The 17,711-nt window shown below is 34.8% G+C and overlaps 2 protein-coding genes across 4 annotated transcripts in view; one reads left to right on the top strand and one right to left on the bottom strand.

Annotated features, from left to right (window-relative positions):
- chas (chascon) overlaps positions 1-17,711 on the bottom strand; it is a 107,455-nt gene that overhangs the window by 45,552 nt on the left and 44,192 nt on the right. The gene's annotated exons all lie outside the window — the stretch shown is intronic.
- On the top strand, positions 4,809-9,297 carry LOC114360688 (THAP domain-containing protein 1-like). Of its 2 annotated transcripts, XM_028315459.1 has the most exons (6): positions 4,833-4,934; positions 6,851-7,043; positions 7,734-7,823; positions 7,932-8,021; positions 8,185-8,217; positions 8,916-9,297. In XM_028315459.1, the coding sequence occupies exons 1-6, from the start codon at positions 4,855-4,857 to the stop codon at positions 9,123-9,125; spliced, it is 696 nt and encodes a 231-aa protein (XP_028171260.1). In that variant the 5' UTR covers positions 4,833-4,854; the 3' UTR covers positions 9,126-9,297. The 2 variants fall into 2 exon arrangements, with proteins under 2 accessions (XP_028171261.1, XP_028171260.1); XM_028315460.1 differs by lacking the exon at positions 7,932-8,021 and having other exon boundaries at positions 4,809-4,934.

The following is a 17,711-nucleotide window of genomic DNA, read 5'->3' on the forward strand; positions in this document are numbered from 1 at the left end:
ATACCGTTACAGGAGTGTCTAACTAGATTGATTTAATAAATCACTAAGTAACTACTCTATAAAAATGGATGTATCAATTAAACAACCCTATAAATTTGACGATGTTAAGGTTATGTATGTACTAACCCTGTAAATATTGCGATTTCATTATTTGCATGCGTCTATAATTTGAAATTTATTATTTCCTCTGCAATTGCTTGATTTTAGACCAATTAATACATAATTAGTATTTACCCGTTAGTTATCAATTACAATATCATGAAGGCCCGTACTTTTGCATAAATACCAATACAAAACGTATACTTATAACAAAACAGGTATTGCTTATTTTAAACCAAATAAGGGCCAAGTTGATCGAATATTCAAGATAATATTGTAGGTAGTTCACTTCACGATCATGCCATTCACGACTTGATTTAATGTAAATCAAAAGCAGGCCTTAATAATATTGTGTATGTAAGCATTTTACTATGAACACTTTTAGGATCGATCAAAACGAATCCAGGTAATTAAGAACTTAAACTGGAAAATTGGAGGTGCAGTTATGTATGATGAAGTTCAGGATTACAATTTTAATATTACGAGACTTTTAACTATACATTTTGGGTTCGTTCGTTCGTTTCAGCCGAAAGACGTTTTTGGGTACTTTTTCTTAATTTTCCAGCAATTACCACTTAATAACAATGAAATTAAGGAATTAGTAAAAATCACAGGAATTCGCTTTATCTCAAGATCTGATTTCATGAATTTTNTTTTGACGCGTTAAATGGGACCAGGTTGGCATCGCCCCAATCAGAGACATCCTGAAGGGCCAAATTTAAGCGTTCAATTAGGGACTCACGACAAGACTCGACCTCACGCCTGTCGGCTTTTGCGTTGGATATATATTTAATCATAATTAGGCCAAAATCACAGTCAATGATTTCCATCAGCTACTCGTATAACATGAATTGCAACTATTTTAATAAGTAATTAACTAATTATCAACCCCTAGATTCGATCTGAATCATTGACCATGATTTTCTTCACGTCAAGTTAACACAATCTCTGTCAGAGTCCTAATTCTTTGATGAGATATTCGAGTCCTACCTAACAAGAATCTTGGATGAGTTAATCTTTACATCATCATTAACATCTTAATTGGTTCCGTTTCTAATAAAACAGTTCCCATGATCAGCAAATCATCATCTCATCCGCTAACCTCGGTTTAGTAAACAGAAAGTGGTGAAATCCACCGGCATTTATGTTCAAACATGTTAATTACTATTGCCTTGCAATTTCCAATGCATTGGTGAGTCATTGTTACGTAACACACCATGAAATTTTGCCGGTGACATATTTGAATGGGAGTTTTATGAGTCGTTTGAATTGGAAATTATTTTCTGCTCACTGGAAAATTTTCAATCTTTATCGGTGTTATTTGGTAGAGATTGAGGATTGTGGTATACTGTATACCGTATACAAAAGATGTAACTTGGTGACAAAGATTTAAATTACCAAAAACTTACTTTCAAAAGTTTTCTTCTACTTTGCCTTCTTTATCAAACAAAGCATAACTTCTACTATGTAGAAATTTAGACTTAACGTTTAAAAATTGAATAAGTACCTACACTTAACATCTTGGTAGTTGCTCTACATTTACGTTAATTCTCATGATCATCACTCAAACGAGATTCAAACCCACAACCGTAGCTTGTAGACTAGCTACAAGTCCAATATTCAAAAATTGAAATTAAATTCAAAATTTCTGTATTCTCTTATAAGGCACATTTACAGGGGTTGGGAGTCTCCTTTTAAGTTTAAAAAACCTATATTAAGAGACAAACTACTAGATCAGCCGGCTTTCATACATGTAGTAAATTTGGCGTAAGCGCAGTCAGTTATAAGTCGCCATTTGTTCTTATTAGCGGGAGCGACGACTATTTTCAGCCAGCATTAAGTTTTTTAGTCGTACCCACTGCAAACTGACCTCTGGTAGCCCATTCAGCCGTCGGTGGTGTAGTGTGCGTGGACGGGAAGCAGGGATCTTTTAATGGTTGTCGGGAACCCCCGCACCCGCCGCGGCCGGTCTGACGACTTCGCACCAAGAATGCAGCGGAGTTGCAAGTGGTTTGCTTTCGAAACAGCGTACAGAACTACAGACGTCGCAAAGATTTTGTTATTGCCCATTATTAGGTATTACAAAGCGTTTGTTTTGCGTTTACGATGACAACCGCCGTATATGGTCAGAATGCACCGTTGAAATTTAAATGCGTTTGGCGTTTATGGTTTTGGAAGTTTATGTTCTTGAATATAATGCAAAGGTTGTGGAAACTGAAATTAACGGTAAGTGAGTAGTAAAACATTTTGTGTAATACTTTAAAATTACTTAGGACTGATTTACTCCATGAATGAAAATCGATCAGGGATGATACCTGTAACTTACTTCCTCCTAAATATAATTCCATATTTTTACATAAAAGAAATTGATACAAAAAGCCCAAACACAACCTTATAAAACCTACTAAATCTACAAGAATGCAAGAACTATAGCAGGTAGATGATGTGCAACAGGTAGCAAGCTCTAAACATAATCCACAACTTCCTAGAAACTGTAGATAATTTAGCAAAGGGTAGGACAGTTAACTTAGACCCATCCGGCCCTGCCGAGCGCAAATTACACGGCTGCAACTTATGACGGAACATTAGAAATACATTATCAGGAAACTATATTTTAGACTTATTAGATTACTTAAAACTTATAAAAGCTCACCTATTTAAAGTGTCACAATTCTTAAACCAGAACTGCAATATAAATGTCACAAATAACTATTGTTAGCACCATTAAAGCACCGTTCACTAAAGTGTGATAGTTTCGCACTAAAATGTTTCTCGGTCTTCAAAAAAGAGGAGTCCAGTGAGCGGCGCGGTGCGTTCGATCCGAACCGGCCGAGACGCGCTCTCACTGCGCTAGCTCGGCGTGCACTAACTCAAGCAAGGACCGAGGCCGCACACTATCTCCTCGAATAACTTAAAGCTCCTGATAACGCACACCGAGCCATCATCTCGATATTGCGACCTAAGAAAATAAACCTTAAAATTCGCCGCTCGTATTGAAAATTTCAAACTTATTTTTAGTATGAGCGACCGTCGTTTTTTTGCCGCGGACGCGCGGTCGCCAGGCATGCGGTCGATTGATACAATCATGGCGAAAAGTAAAATGGTTCTTAATAAACGACGCACCGCAAGTGCTCTAACTTAACCTTTTTATCGGGAGCTTTAGCTCGGCGGTGAGTTTAAATAAAGTGGTTTCTAAATATAAAACGCCGTATCTCGACACACCATTGGCAGGTGCGAGCCTACGCGTCTCGTTTTTTGCGAGCATCTTCCATTTTTTGTAGCGCTTTTTACTATTTTTTCAAGAGACAATTTTATAATTAAAGCTAGTGCGTTTATCGCTGTTTATCGTCGAGAGAAGTTTTACCGAGAAACTGCGGTCGCTGATATCTGTATCTATCCTATCCCACGGGGCTAGTGCTACAAAATAATAATTTGTTTTTGCCCCTCGCGTGCGTCGAGTTTATATTTTACAAACCGTGAACTTTTTTTAGGCGAGAGACGGGTGGAAATTACTCAAACGGAATACGCGGCAACAGACACGACAAGCGCTCTTGTGAATAATTAATGAAAAATAACTGTTCAAAATTATTACATCGAAAACCGATGTGAAGGAATTCCAGTTTGTTTACATTTGCTTTTCGCTACGGTCGATGCTGCACCGTGTCGTGATTGGATCATTTGCCTTTACAAATCGCAAACTATCGGGGAGGGTAATTACTTTTATTCAGGAAAGATTGTGTAAGGAATACCTACTATGAACCTTAGGTAGAAAACGAGAGAATCTTACAAAGATTTCGTGATAAGATTACGTATACATAAATTAATGAGTACTTATGTTAATTCGTGGAGAATTGGGTTGTCCAAGTGTAGAATAATAAAATGGCGGGCACAATTAAAGTTAACGTTCATTATCACCGTCCCACGGCCTGCGCGGGCGCACTTATGAAACGCAGCGAATGCACACTTTTGGGGTTTGTGGCGCAAGCTACAGGAAAAGTTACACAAAAGATGAACAGTGAACACGATTTTATTAGTTAAATATAGCTGTGCGAAGTAGTAAGGTCTACGTGGTTAGCAAGAGGTCTCTTCAAGTTTATAACCCTATGGGTTCAAGTCCCAGGATAGATTTAAAATACTTTATGCATTTTCCCCCAAGATATTTAAGATTTACTCCATCCGATTGTCCGAAAAATACTATTTTTATTTTAATGTCACATATTGGATTGGAAGCTTTTCAAATGATTACATCAGTTAGCAAATTCATCCATCTTATTTATGAAACAACGTCCTCATAAAAAGTTAAAACCAGCTTCCATAAAAAGCTTTATTGATAAAAAATAGAAGAGCTTTTATAACGCGAAAAGCTTACAATTGTACCAAACGAAATGTTTAAGTCATATCACCTTTTATCTAATCTTCTATTATGTCACTAACCTTTATTTGTGTCACCCTCAGATCATAGAAGGGAATAAAGATAACCTACACTGAACTGTCCCACCAAACACATTGACAGGGGGCGGGCGCCACCATCGTTCAACTATATTATAGTTTCCAACATGGTAAGAATCGGAACCAGCGATCCGGTATTGACGGTGGCGCCCCCTGTCAATGACTTTAGATATGAAACGGGGGCGTGGCGCGTCAGCGCGTGACTCCGCGNCCTCTGCGATACGACCAGAAACGAACATCGCTCGCGAAGCCAGGTTAGTCGCGATTCAGTCGTACTGAGGGAATGTTCTCTGATATTTTTTCATAATGCCGAACTGTTGTGTCGTTACGTGCAATAACAGAAGTGAAACGAAGAACTACAAGAACGATGGAGTCACTTACCACGTGTAAGTATTGCAAATCCATTGGTATTTTGCTTATAAATAAAAAAACTAAACATATTTACGAACAAATTCAGTGCCGTTATCGCAATAGTTAGTGATAAAATTTTACACACGTTCTACATTGACGATTTAGTTCAGCAACCACTTTATGTCATGTTTGACTACTGCGCAATGTATTATAATTCTTTCGATATCCACTGTCTTGTGAAAATACCATGGTACGGCCGCATGTGCCGATCGTCGTAAAATAGTGGAGGGCTCGTGTTCTAATGCGGTTTCCTATTATCGATAAATAGAAGTAGATTAATATTTTCTACTTTTTTGTTTATAAATACGGTTTTTTGTGATCCATGACTAAAATTTAATTGCTTAAGTCTGATTTTTAATTCGACGGAATTTTGACAGCTGTCATTTTTGGACAATTTATTCTGATGTATTAAACCTTTTTTGCTTTGAATTTTTAGAATAAAGTTAATAAAAATATGAAATAGAATAACATCAAGTACAACTTAAAAGTATGAATTATTGTTTGTTTTGTGCATTCAATGTACCTACACTAATATTAATTAATGTACATTTTAGAGATTATACAGGGTATTAGGTAAATGGGTATATGAGGCAATGAGCCGACACTAGCCCGTGTTAACTTAAGCATATAAATGGTATGGTGAAGTCAGAAATTTGATATCATCATTTTATTTTTTTAAATTTTAATACAAAATAAAATTTATAAAATCAGATTTGTATGAAAATTAAAATAATTAAAATGATGATATCATTTTTCTGACTTCACCATAATTAAAAATCAGACTTTAAATTATAATAATATAATATTTAGTGAGAATATTTAATTTTTAGAATGTGCACAAATAAGTATACAATGAAGAATGTTCACTAATTTTGTTTTTTAGCTTTCTGTATTCTCTGTTAAAAATAAAAAATACACGTGAAAGAATTATTTCGATACGTCAATTAGTTTCCAAGATATTGAATTTTAAAGTTGCGGGCGGCGGCCGGCCCGCCATTTTATGCGCGTGACGTCATATTATAGCGACTGGCTCCAATTTGTATGGGTGGAATCTTGCAAGCTGAATATAAGACCCACTTCCGGACCACCGATTAAGCTGAAATTTCGCATACACATGTAATTTAGATGACCATGCAATATTATGATGACATGGAGCTGATCTGATGATGGAGCTGGAAGGTGGCCATAGGAACTCCATAATAAAACGACTTAACTCCATCGAGTTTGGGCTCGTTCGTTTTGTATTGACGAGTACTTCAATTCTGTATAGTAATCAGGGTCTGATGATGGAGCTGGAAGGTACTTTGCAATAAAACGACACAATCGCATCAAGTTTGGATTTGGTACAATTTTAATTTCTGTGATGGGTCTGGGTGTTAATATGTATGTATTTACAAAAAAAAATGTATATAAGTATGTTTATATCCGTTTTCTAGTGAGCGGACACTGTGAATGTACGTCACGCGGGGTCACGTGACCGTCGGCGGGACTCGATATTTAAGCGAACTTTGAATGCCTATAAAATCATAACTACTTGGTATTTTTGAATGAAATAAAAACAAATGTATTTGTATATGTAAAAGCTTGAATGTAACAAAGGTTTCAAGTGATTTTGCATACCTAGTAACATTCTCAATTAGTTTGTATGTCACTTGTTCCTAGAATTTAATTTTTGTTTTGTAGTTTGGACATTAAAATAAGCTAACCTAAAGTTATTATGATCAAGGCTCGGGCGCTTGTTAATTTTTAAAACCATTATAGCCCTAAATTATTATTATTATTTATTATTATTAAATAAAATCGTTATCGTTCCTCGAAACCGGTATTCATAACTTTATTTTTCAGAACAAAGATTTCAAGAATTGATTAAACTACTTTGATCTTATTCCAGATTTCCAAAAAAATCGACTTTTAAAGAAAAATGGATGGACGCCACGGGCAGAGGTCCTAACTGGATTCCTGTCCAAAGAAGCGTGATATGTTCGGATCATTTTCAGGAAAAATGTTTTCAACCTCTTAATAAAAGCCGTAGACTTTTCGACTGGGCAATACCTACTTTGAAGATTTGTCATATTGTTTCATCGGTAAGTTTACCATTTATCAGGAGCTAGGAGTGTGCTTATTATTAAACAGTTTTATTTATTATTCTTCAATTATAACAAAGTTAGCTTTCGTATTCTGTAAAAATAAACAAGCAAAGTCATAAGTGAAGTGGCTAGTAAATTGTTGGTTTGTTGGTTTGTTGGTCGCATTGAAGTTGAAGAAATTTTTTTTTTCTGTATCATTGTAATTTTTCCGATTTTATTTACCATAATAAATGTATTAACATATTAAATATTTATATATTACTCTTTCCATTATTTTTGTAATAGGATTAATTACTTATAATATTAATATCGACACTACACTGTTGCAACACTACGCCTCCTCATAGGGCCAATAAGTGTGAAAGAGAGATACGTAACGTACGTAAGCGTTGTCGCAGTCCCACTAATGCCCCATCGGCAGCGTCTTTGTCACACACAAGTCACAACTATAGTCATACGCAGAGAAGCGCTGGACGCAGGCCGCTACCAATCGAACAACATGGAAAGCATTGTGGGAGGCCTGTGCTGATCTCATGGTTTTGAAGTTACAGTTTTGTAACATTTATATTCGTAATTGTTACTTAGGGCATGAAGCTGAATCATTTTAATAAATATATTTTATTACATTTTACATAAATGTATCTGTTACATTTTATTCGTTTCAATATTATACTCTTATGTTTTTAGGATTGTTCAAAGCCTATGTCTACAGGCTCAAAGGCAAATCAGACTCCCGAATCAAACACTGATAATAATTTAGCGAGGAAAAATAACACAGTAAGTTTCGAAGCTTTTTAATAATTTAATAAATATATTTTATTACATTTTACATAAATTTATCTGTTACATTTTATTCGTTTCAATATTATACTCTTATGTTTTTAGGATTGTTCAAAGTCTATGTCTACAGGCTCAAAGGCAAATCAGACTCCCGAATCAAACACTGATAATAATTTAGCGAGGAATAATATCACAGTAAGTTTTGAAGCTTTTTAATCAATTTTTTAACGAATAAATTGACGGCATTTCAAATAAGTAGTTATTAATAAAAAAGAAAAGCATTTGATAGTCATACACTTCTAATTACTTTACTAAGTTATGCGTTTTTTAGATTTTGAATTTACTTATTTTGTTTCAGCCGGACTTCACTTTCGTGACTTGCGATGATCAGGTACCATTTTAAACCTAGTTTTTATGTAGGTATGGTAGAAGTATAATTATGCTCTTTGACGACTTTGTGTAACTTATTAAAGCATTTTTCAGAGATTAATATTTTCGATGTAGAAAGTAGAACCTAAGGTTCTGTTGAGTTTGTTTTTATTGCGTTCAACTGTACACTTAAGTATTGTTGAATGTTTGAATTCATTACGGCTCTACTTGAGGCCCAAGTAAGGTAACTTGGACTTAATTAAGGATGAGGGAGATAAAATATATGAAAAATGGGCTTAAACTTGACAAAATGTATTTATTAACTTTTAGCAACTCGTAACCAAATACAGAACAACCGCCATGACAGTTAGAGAGAGAAGACGATATCTCTGTCTCACTCGCACCTAGACCATATTACATTGCACATTATTAACTTTTCATAACAGAGGGGGAATAAAGGTAAAGGGAAGCACAAAAGATCTGTCCCCAAACGATTTTACTCACTCGGAAATAAAACTAAAGTTCGTATTTTATTATATTACGATTTTAGTCTTTGAGACACCATACCATAATTTGTTGGTGATATGTATTTGATGCCTCTGACTGCATTTTATGTTTTAGTTCATTTTTACGCAGTTGGGTTTTTTGTTTATTCAATCATTATTTTAATAATTCAGTTTGTTAGAGTTGCGTAGGTATTTATTAATTGTTTTGTTTCAGCAACCGGACGATACTAGCGATATTTTTGAGACAGCCCTAAGATTTGAAATGCGACTGAAAATTGAAAAATATGAAAGCGTGATAAATAAACAGAGGACTAAAATTAGGACGCTTCAGAAGAAAAACCTCCGCTACCAGAAACGAATATCAGAACTTGAAGATAAAATGAAGAAACTCAATGAAAAAAAAGCAAAGAAATCCCTTCTATGATCCGAGGTGTCACCAAAGAATTTGACTGTCAAATATGCGGTGAACTTTCCAACCAACAATAATTAGTGCTTCAAATTATTCCAAACAACACCTAATTGTTACTAGACACGTGCAATTATGCTAAATAATTACATACATAAACAAACTTTTTAATATTTTATTGGTGCCTGTTTTATTAAAGTAGAATTAAATTAAATAGGTAAGGTAAGTTTAATAAGTCCTTTTAAAACATCATCTTACAAAGTTGACAGTTATTCAAACAAAAGAACGCAGACATTCCATTTCTGAACCACTTCAACCGCTTCGCCTCAAATTTTGACAGTTCATGCACAGTGGTTGCGCACAATCATCTCTCCGACAAAGAAAAGAAGAAAGGCAATATAGCGATATCAAAAGAAAGCTAGACTACCGTGACAGTTTCCACGACACATCGGGGTCAGCCATTGTGGCAAGCTCATTGTGAACTCTTTAATTGCACGCATTCAATTAAATTGGTGCTAATTTGAGCATTATAGCCGAGTAAGTTATTATAACAAAAAGTAGAAAACATAAGAAAATCACAGTAGTCTTGTAAGTTTACTTACATTTAAGGCTTTTTAGGTTTATGTAAAGTTCGGTTGATGCAGTATTATCTTTAAGGTACTTAATATACGAGTGTATAAACATGCCAAAAGGTAAGTAGTGGTACTACGAATAATAGAGTCTAAAATAAGCCGCGGATAGACATTCAACTTAGGACAGACAAAGGGCTTCTCAAACAGTTTCTTAATATTTTACCAGTGAACCCAGAAAACATAATACTTAATATTATCTTTCTAAGATTTCTTAACAGTTTTCTGTTTTAGTTTTATTAATTTTCAAAGTTGTCTCTACTATTCAGCAAAGCACCAAAGACCAAACAGAGCATTTTCCTGTTTATTTGATTACAGATTCTATGATTACAGACCATTATTCTCCCTAAGAGAAATGATTTAGGTATTGACCACTGCATGACGTAGATCGATCGCTTCCCCGACGACGGTAAGCGGCTAATGATCGTTATCGTATCGATCGTGGTGGGGATTTATTCTGGTTCTGGGTCGTAAATTATGTGGCTACTAGACCACTGTGGGTGTTGGGCCAACTTATTGCGGCCCTCCGGTTTAGCACTCTGGAAGAATTTTTAAAAATGTTGACAAAAAAAGGTTAGACCATTTACTTTAGAATAAGTAGTAGAGTCTACATTTATTTCGTGTGTTAGTCTTAAGGAATTTATATTTGTTGAATGAGAGTCAATTATTGGTTAAATGGGAAGGAATGCCTCAAGGCACTAGGACCGCCAGTTATTTCTTTTAATGGGAAATAATTAAGAATATCTCACAGTCAAAGCTAATAGGTAATGTTGTTAAATTAATTGCATAACAAATTTTATTACTCAAGATATCAAAAAATAATTCATTACGTACAATACTGGTCAACCTGTGTTACGATATCAAAATTCGTGCTGATAATAATTGTACTCGCAGTAAGTTAGTAATTGCAGATTTTTATCCTTTGAACTGAAAGCGCTGTCATAACATACCTATTACATGTATAAAATTACGTCAATTATTCACCTCTAGACATATTTCACATCAGTTAGATCATTAACTTTACATAATTTTAATCAAGTTTATAAAACCATAAATCATGTCGAGTTGAATCAACTAATCATTCCAAATACCGTTCCAAATCACATAAACTTACCGAAGACCAATTCAAATATTGGTTCACGTACGAAAACGGTTATGGATAATGTTTATTTGATTTGAAAAACACCTCAGCACATAGAATCTTGAACGTTTGGGTCTACAACACAAGTTTTTATGATCCAGTATCATAAAAAATATCACCACGTGTACAGACAATCATCAAGGTAAACAAAGCTATTTTGCAATTTATAGTTTGATGTGCTCTCGTCTGCACATTGTAATTTGAGATCGATTAAAATGGATCATGCTATTATTTAAAATTAGAATTTCCAGTGTACATGTTCAATTAAACATCTTTGCAGATGATATTACATTCGCTGATGTGCGCACACGCAACGACATCAGCAGGTGAGCCTATAATAATTCAAAAAAGCTCTAATGTAATACCAACATTATAAAATTACGAAATTTCATTGCACTAATGACGTCGAACTGATGCTTCGTGCGTTCTCTTTACGTTATAGCGACGCATAATGAAATAATAACCTGACCTAAGCCTCACAAATTAGGGTATTTATCATCGCAGAAATATTTCTTGGAACTGCTCCTAATACGAGGGAACACGTATTGGATAACGAGCATGGTAATGTGATACCAAGAAACAGTTTTGCCACGTTCGAATCGCACAACTACACTCAACATCAAATAAACCGCACCTTCCGCGACGCGAACTTTAAAGATTTTCTTTTGACACTATTATGGTACCCCAACAATATTGGTGTTATTTGTAAGCTCAATAAATATCCTTAAAGAAAAATACATTTCATTTCTAAATAAATGATTAACATATACCATAAATGTGACTTGAAAATAGACCGCACTTTGGGCTCACCTCTGGGATTAATTAGACCAATTTTTATGGTTATAAAACCAAATAAATATCTCACGCACGTGTTCTCTTTAACAGATGGATAGCGATTAATCCCAACTTAACAGTTTTATAGTCATAAAAAATGGCTATAGCGTAACTACCTATTTTTTGAAGAAGTGACTCTGGATCCTTGTAAAGACACATTTTTAAAACCTTTCCTTTAATGAAATGAAGTTTAGAACTAGGCTTTCAAATGGTACCAATGTTGATGGGAAGTGGGCATACGTTTGATAAGTGCTTGTCGCGGGAGGTGCGATTTATTTGATGCCGAGTGTACATTATTTCAGCTAATTTGTTTTCTCGGTCTGTTGGTTTAAGTCGTTTAGATAATAAACTTTGTAAGTTTTATATGTATAGTTAATAGCGGCTCATTTAATTTTGTGTGCTTGGAAAGAGCTGATTTTTTATATTTGAGATTTTCCAATAGTCAATTGGGAGATAAATCTACGGTTTTTTTTGCCACTTGTCGACAATTAAAGTTACGTTCTTGCTTAAAATACTACTAAAGTTACTATTTAACCACTACCCTATGCCTTTGATGCCCCTACACGATGAATGGACGAGCTTAAATTAAGGGGAGTAAGTAAATAAAAAAAATCGTGCTTTGGGACGCTCTTTAGGGAAAGCTCTTTATGTCCAGGAGCAGTGAATTGACATTAGCTGAAATATGATGATGAAGGGACCATCCCTCGCTCCTGTTACTCCATTGTATTTATTTGTAGTAGGTAGGTATACCATTAACAAATTATAAGTAAAATACAAAAATTACAAAATCATTATTCTTTGAACAAAACAGATACAAAATACATTGTTCTAACCCTGCAGATCATCGAAACGTTTCAAGTAGGCAGATCCGAGTAGTTGCGCACAAAATTGCCGCTTAGATCTCGGAAACGGCGATCGGCGCGTACGCACGGCACAAAGGAGCGGGCTGGACGCACAAACTATTGTACATCCTCACGGAATATATTGCCGGGGCACGCTTACGGGAGGCGTGGTTCTAGCACAGCACAGGTGAGCATTTTGCCGCTGCGTTTTTGTGAGATAATAATTTCGAGATTTCTGCTGCTTCCGCTTTGTGATATAATTTTAGATAAGGGATTAACTGTTTAACCCTTTTAAACTATAAAAAACCTTATAAAAACGCTTTTTATTTAAAAGTTAACCAGACATAGACTTCTAGTGTACTAGAAAATTCTTATTGCTTTAATAATATAGCATTTGAAGTGTCACACGCATACGGCATAAATAATTTGCCTTAGCCGTGCAGTGGTTTTCAGGTACTATTTTATTCAATGTTCATTCTTAACTAGGTACCAAAAGAATTAGATCCTGGCCATAATTTTAAATTCAAAGACCGCAAAAGGTAAACACCACTAAACTAAAAAACGATTAGCAATGTTCATGTTAACTACAGCAGTTAGCAAAACGGTTTTAATAGGCTCTACGCATCAAATTCAGCTGAATGCGACCCAGCGAGTCCGTGTGTGTGGTTGCAAGTCAGAGCCTATATTATTAAATAGACCATATCTTGCAATCTGTCGGTCCTGAATGGATAATAACGCAGGTCCAGTCGGCTTTTCTAACGCGAACGCGAGTCCGCCCCTGGCCTGCTAGCCAACGAGGATTTGAACCAGGGATGTTATGGATATCCGTAACCGAAACGGAAACTTTCGGATATCCGAAATAAAAAACTATCCGTAACCGTAACCGGTTCAAAAGTTTCGGCTAGTTTCGGATGTAGGCAGTTTAAATTATTTTTTGTATAGCCATTATAAGTAAAGGCATCAGCCTGATTTACCTTTATAATGCCATCTAGTATAAATTTTAATTTTTTTATTTCTTTTTATTCGATGTAAAGTGTGCGGCCATGAATGAACCGTGTTGGACAACTATTGCATGTTGCATTCTAGTGCACAGATATCCGTAACCGAAACTTTCGGATATCCGAAATAAAAAAAATCAGTAACCGTAAGCGAAACCGGTAGGTATTTAATATTATTCCTATATCCGTAACCGTATCCATAACCGAAACTACATATCCGTAACATCCCTAATTTGAACCCGGAGCTTTAACTTTAACTCTAATTGCTTACATGTTTTTGCGATTCGCCTCAATTCACGACTCGTACGCCAATGGGCGCACAGTAAAAAGTTTTATTGGAACAGGATTAGTTTAGGTCCAGGTTTAATTATATTTGATGGGAGGAAAAGACTGCTTTTAAAACGGAATTAAAGTGAGTTGAGATTAAAATTTAATAAAAATATACTAACTGGATGCATGCATATCAAGCTATTATTTTTATTGCACCATTCATGAAGTTTTATGAATGAAGTAGGTGTTGAATTAAACGAAAGATTTTATTGTAGACTGATGCCCGTTTTCACCATCAATAACTAATTTTTAAGTGACCCCTATGGTAATACATAACAGGCAATTTGTTTTCATAGGGGTCACTTAAAAATTAAGGATTGATGGTGAAAACGGGCGTGAGTCATTTTTAATAGCATCCGTGGCATTACCCGAAGATTAAAAGTACTTCAGCTAGATCATACTTTTTCACTTAACAAAGCTTCAAATGTTAATGATACAAGTGAATAGACATTTCAATACAGCTAGATAAATGTATACATTTGTTTGGAATGATCATTAATTATTCACTTTTAATTAAAAAGTTACATCGATTAGAGCTTAATTGATAAAGTGACAGTCGCAAGGGCAAATGTAACATACATACAAGATTGATAACTGAAATATCACAGTTCACAATAAGTTCTTCAATTAACCACCATCCGTGTTGCAAGGTCTAGGGGTGTCGGATACGGACCATTCATAATATTACTCTACACTGTTTTATCGATAAAATTCTAAATCTAAACTGCAGCTTCGCAAATGCAACGCAACGAACATCGATGACTTTGTTTTAAATGTTTAAAACGAAGTTTTTATTTATTATTTATTTATTATTTATTTATTAGTTATACACCAACAAAGTCGCATACAGTTCTTACATTTTAACATGGTTTTTAACCTAGTGTTTTGTGTAATGTAGCACAGTACAGCAAAATAGGATCTATTGTAACTACAACGAAGCTTTTTTTATTTGTGTCTTCAGATTGGCACTTTGAACAATTTTTGTTAATTAAATTAATTAATAATTGCTGATGCATTCTGTTTGATGACTGACTCTATCTATCTTGATGAATTAATCAATTTTTATGTTAAGGTGTTAAATTAAAAAGTAGTTAATTCAATTGACAGCAATATCAAAGTCACGGAATGCAACAAAATCGTGAGCATTGACTGACACTATCGATGGAAAGTATCGATATGGAATGAAAGCAGTATTTCGGCCATCCTTATTGTGCCGATTCGATAGATTCATCATCTTCACCTGAATGGTACACTAAATTGGCTCGGTCACGCGAATCACCTATTAATCTTATTTTTGCTTTTGTTCTTATCGACCGGAGCTGATGTGAACCGATTTTAGGCATGCTTAGCTATTTGCACTGTTGTATTAATAACTCTCTCTCTTTTATGAATGAGTACTATGACCTCTTTAAAATTAGTAAATCCATTTTTTTTATAAAATCATGGTTTGCAAAAATATAAATAATAATTCTTATGACTTGACTTCTTATTATTTGATACTTATAGACAAACGGCTCTCTTAATAATAAATAATGAAGAGAAAGAAGAATACATGCAACGACATTGATAATGTACAGTTATCTCTTTAAAATCATTTTGGTAAAATAAATTATTAAGCCTTCACTCAAGCTATAATAATTAATAATTGTGATCTAATTAAAGGCATAAATCAACATTTATTGGGTGGTAAGTTCTTGAATTAATACCAATTCCCAATAAAATAGTTACGCAGTCACCAATAAAATGAGAAATCGTGCCTCTTAAGATTTGATAGTTCCTGTCGGCAACAAATTCTTAGACCTGGCCGGTGAGAGGGCAATTATCAAGTTTATTGTTATTTCCGAAGGTAATCAGTAATTAATCACGTAATAATAATTAGGTAACTTACTTTTTTATATTTGAAATTTTTTTAGATATCTCAAGTTCGAAAGTTTAAAAATTCGGGTTTAGTAGGAATCTCAATTTTAGGATAAATTTAGTTAGTATGATGAAATCGTTTCATTAACTAAATAAGCAACTTTCATGTTAACTTTTAGTTCACTAAAAGTATTTCTTTACCTACGCAAATAGTGGCCTTATCGGAATCTTAAAATAAAGGTCAAGGGGACTAGACGCTTCCTGTGTACATTTAATCCGAAACTATAAAAGCTTGATTCAGTTCATACAAAAAAATACCTGTAACTCAAATAACGAGGACTCAATTTTAATTTATCCACTATGTTCTATTGTGTGAAATTATTAAGATACCTACTTAATCATGTTTGTAGGTAGACTAATGTAGAGCAATAACAAAAAAAAAGCTACAGTTCAGTTTCCCATTCTAAAGAGTTGAAACTTTTAGCTGAAACTAACACCCGTATTCACAACCGATGCTTGCTTAAGTGAAGCAGCAAATCGTTGAATAGAGCTCTGTGATATGCATCCACGCGCACTGAGTGACCTTATAGTTTGTGAATTTGGGCGTTAATCATGTAAAGCTATAACTTGAATGCAATACATAGTTATAAGTCATTTCAAATCTATTTCACACAGTATTTGTAAGAGTTGAACCCTTCAGCTTTAACAACGGATACCGAAAGTTAACTTTATGCTTTAACTTTAATTACAACAAAGCGCGTGCGCAATGAAATGAGCCGTTAATACAGATTACGACTGTCTCCACTCCCACTAAAGCACCTATAAACATTGATTTATAGTCCAAATGTTGCATAACATTACACTAATACACTCTAGCTAGATTATATTATGTAGAAGAAAAGTGTAGAGAGGAGACGATAGCACATCGATCGAGGTAAATACTATGGCATCGTAATCTAGTAGTAATAGAGGCTATTCTGCAACAAAAATACGAGTCTAATGTGCTGTCGACGGTACATTTTAGTTTTAATGACACGTTCAATTTATCAAAGCTGAATAATCCTACAAGAAACCTATTTGCGATAAATCTAACTAAACCTGACTCGCCTTATGATAAACAAGTAATGCATAACTATCATAATTATGACAAAACTGTATCACCTAAGTTACTACGACTCGAGTCTATAAATATTAGCCTACTAATAGACATCTGGACTAACACGCACAGAAAATTCATAATCTTTGACAGCGCGCAATGTACTAAAAAGTGGGGGATAATTTTTTGTAACATCACCTTGTAGAGGGTATATCTGAGATTGGATCTAAAGGTGATCACATGAATTCTTGGGCACACCGCTCGGGCTTGTAGATGCTATCTAAACATCTTAAATTATTGTCCGAAGCCTGGCTAGTGGCTACCATCTAGCTATACTAGCTGACTAGCAAATGACCCGACCACGCTTCTGGATGAGCCACATATTTCTTATCGATTTCAAATTTATTCAATGTTGTACTTTAGCGATATTTTATTTTCAGCTCGTTAACATTTTCTGCTTGTGTTTTTAAAAATATAATAAATTGGCAGGGATGTTATGCATGCTATTTGCGGTTGAAACAACCTATCTTTGTTTTGTAACAGATTTGTGCTTATATTTTTATTTGAGCACCATTCATAACCATATTTTATGGTCTTATCTTTATAATAGTCTATCATTTTTATTACCAAAATAACTTGGCGCATATTACCTAGAATGCCAAACGGCCGTTAGACTAATCAAAACCTGTCTCGACCATAGGTCAAGTGTCCACTATGACATCATTTTGACAAAAAGGTTATCCATGTTCATGCACTTCGCAAGTGTGAAACACATTCTGTGGTTCTTGGCATCTGCGTTGAAAGCTCGGCACACCTACTAATGCCGGCAAGATCAAATTACTGGCCAGCCCGTCGAGTGCTTAGAACCTTCGTGCTC

The sequence above is a fragment of the Ostrinia furnacalis genome, unplaced genomic scaffold (genome assembly GCF_004193835.3).
Source record: "Ostrinia furnacalis isolate ACB-3 unplaced genomic scaffold, ASM419383v2 OfSCF5129, whole genome shotgun sequence".
NCBI classification, from domain to species: Eukaryota; Metazoa; Arthropoda; class Insecta; order Lepidoptera; family Crambidae; genus Ostrinia; species Ostrinia furnacalis.

Excerpts from the sequence above, each read along its gene's own strand:
- LOC114360688 (XM_028315459.1), top strand. The coding sequence starts at position 4,855 with ATGCCGAACTGTTGTGTCGTTACGTGCAATAACAGAAGTGAAACGAAG. Across the intron at positions 7,044-7,733 it reads TTTGTCATATTGTTTCATCG|GATTGTTCAAAGCCTATGTC; the intron begins GTAAGTTTACCA and ends TTATGTTTTTAG. Across the intron at positions 7,824-7,931 it reads TAGCGAGGAAAAATAACACA|GATTGTTCAAAGTCTATGTC; the intron begins GTAAGTTTCGAA and ends TTATGTTTTTAG.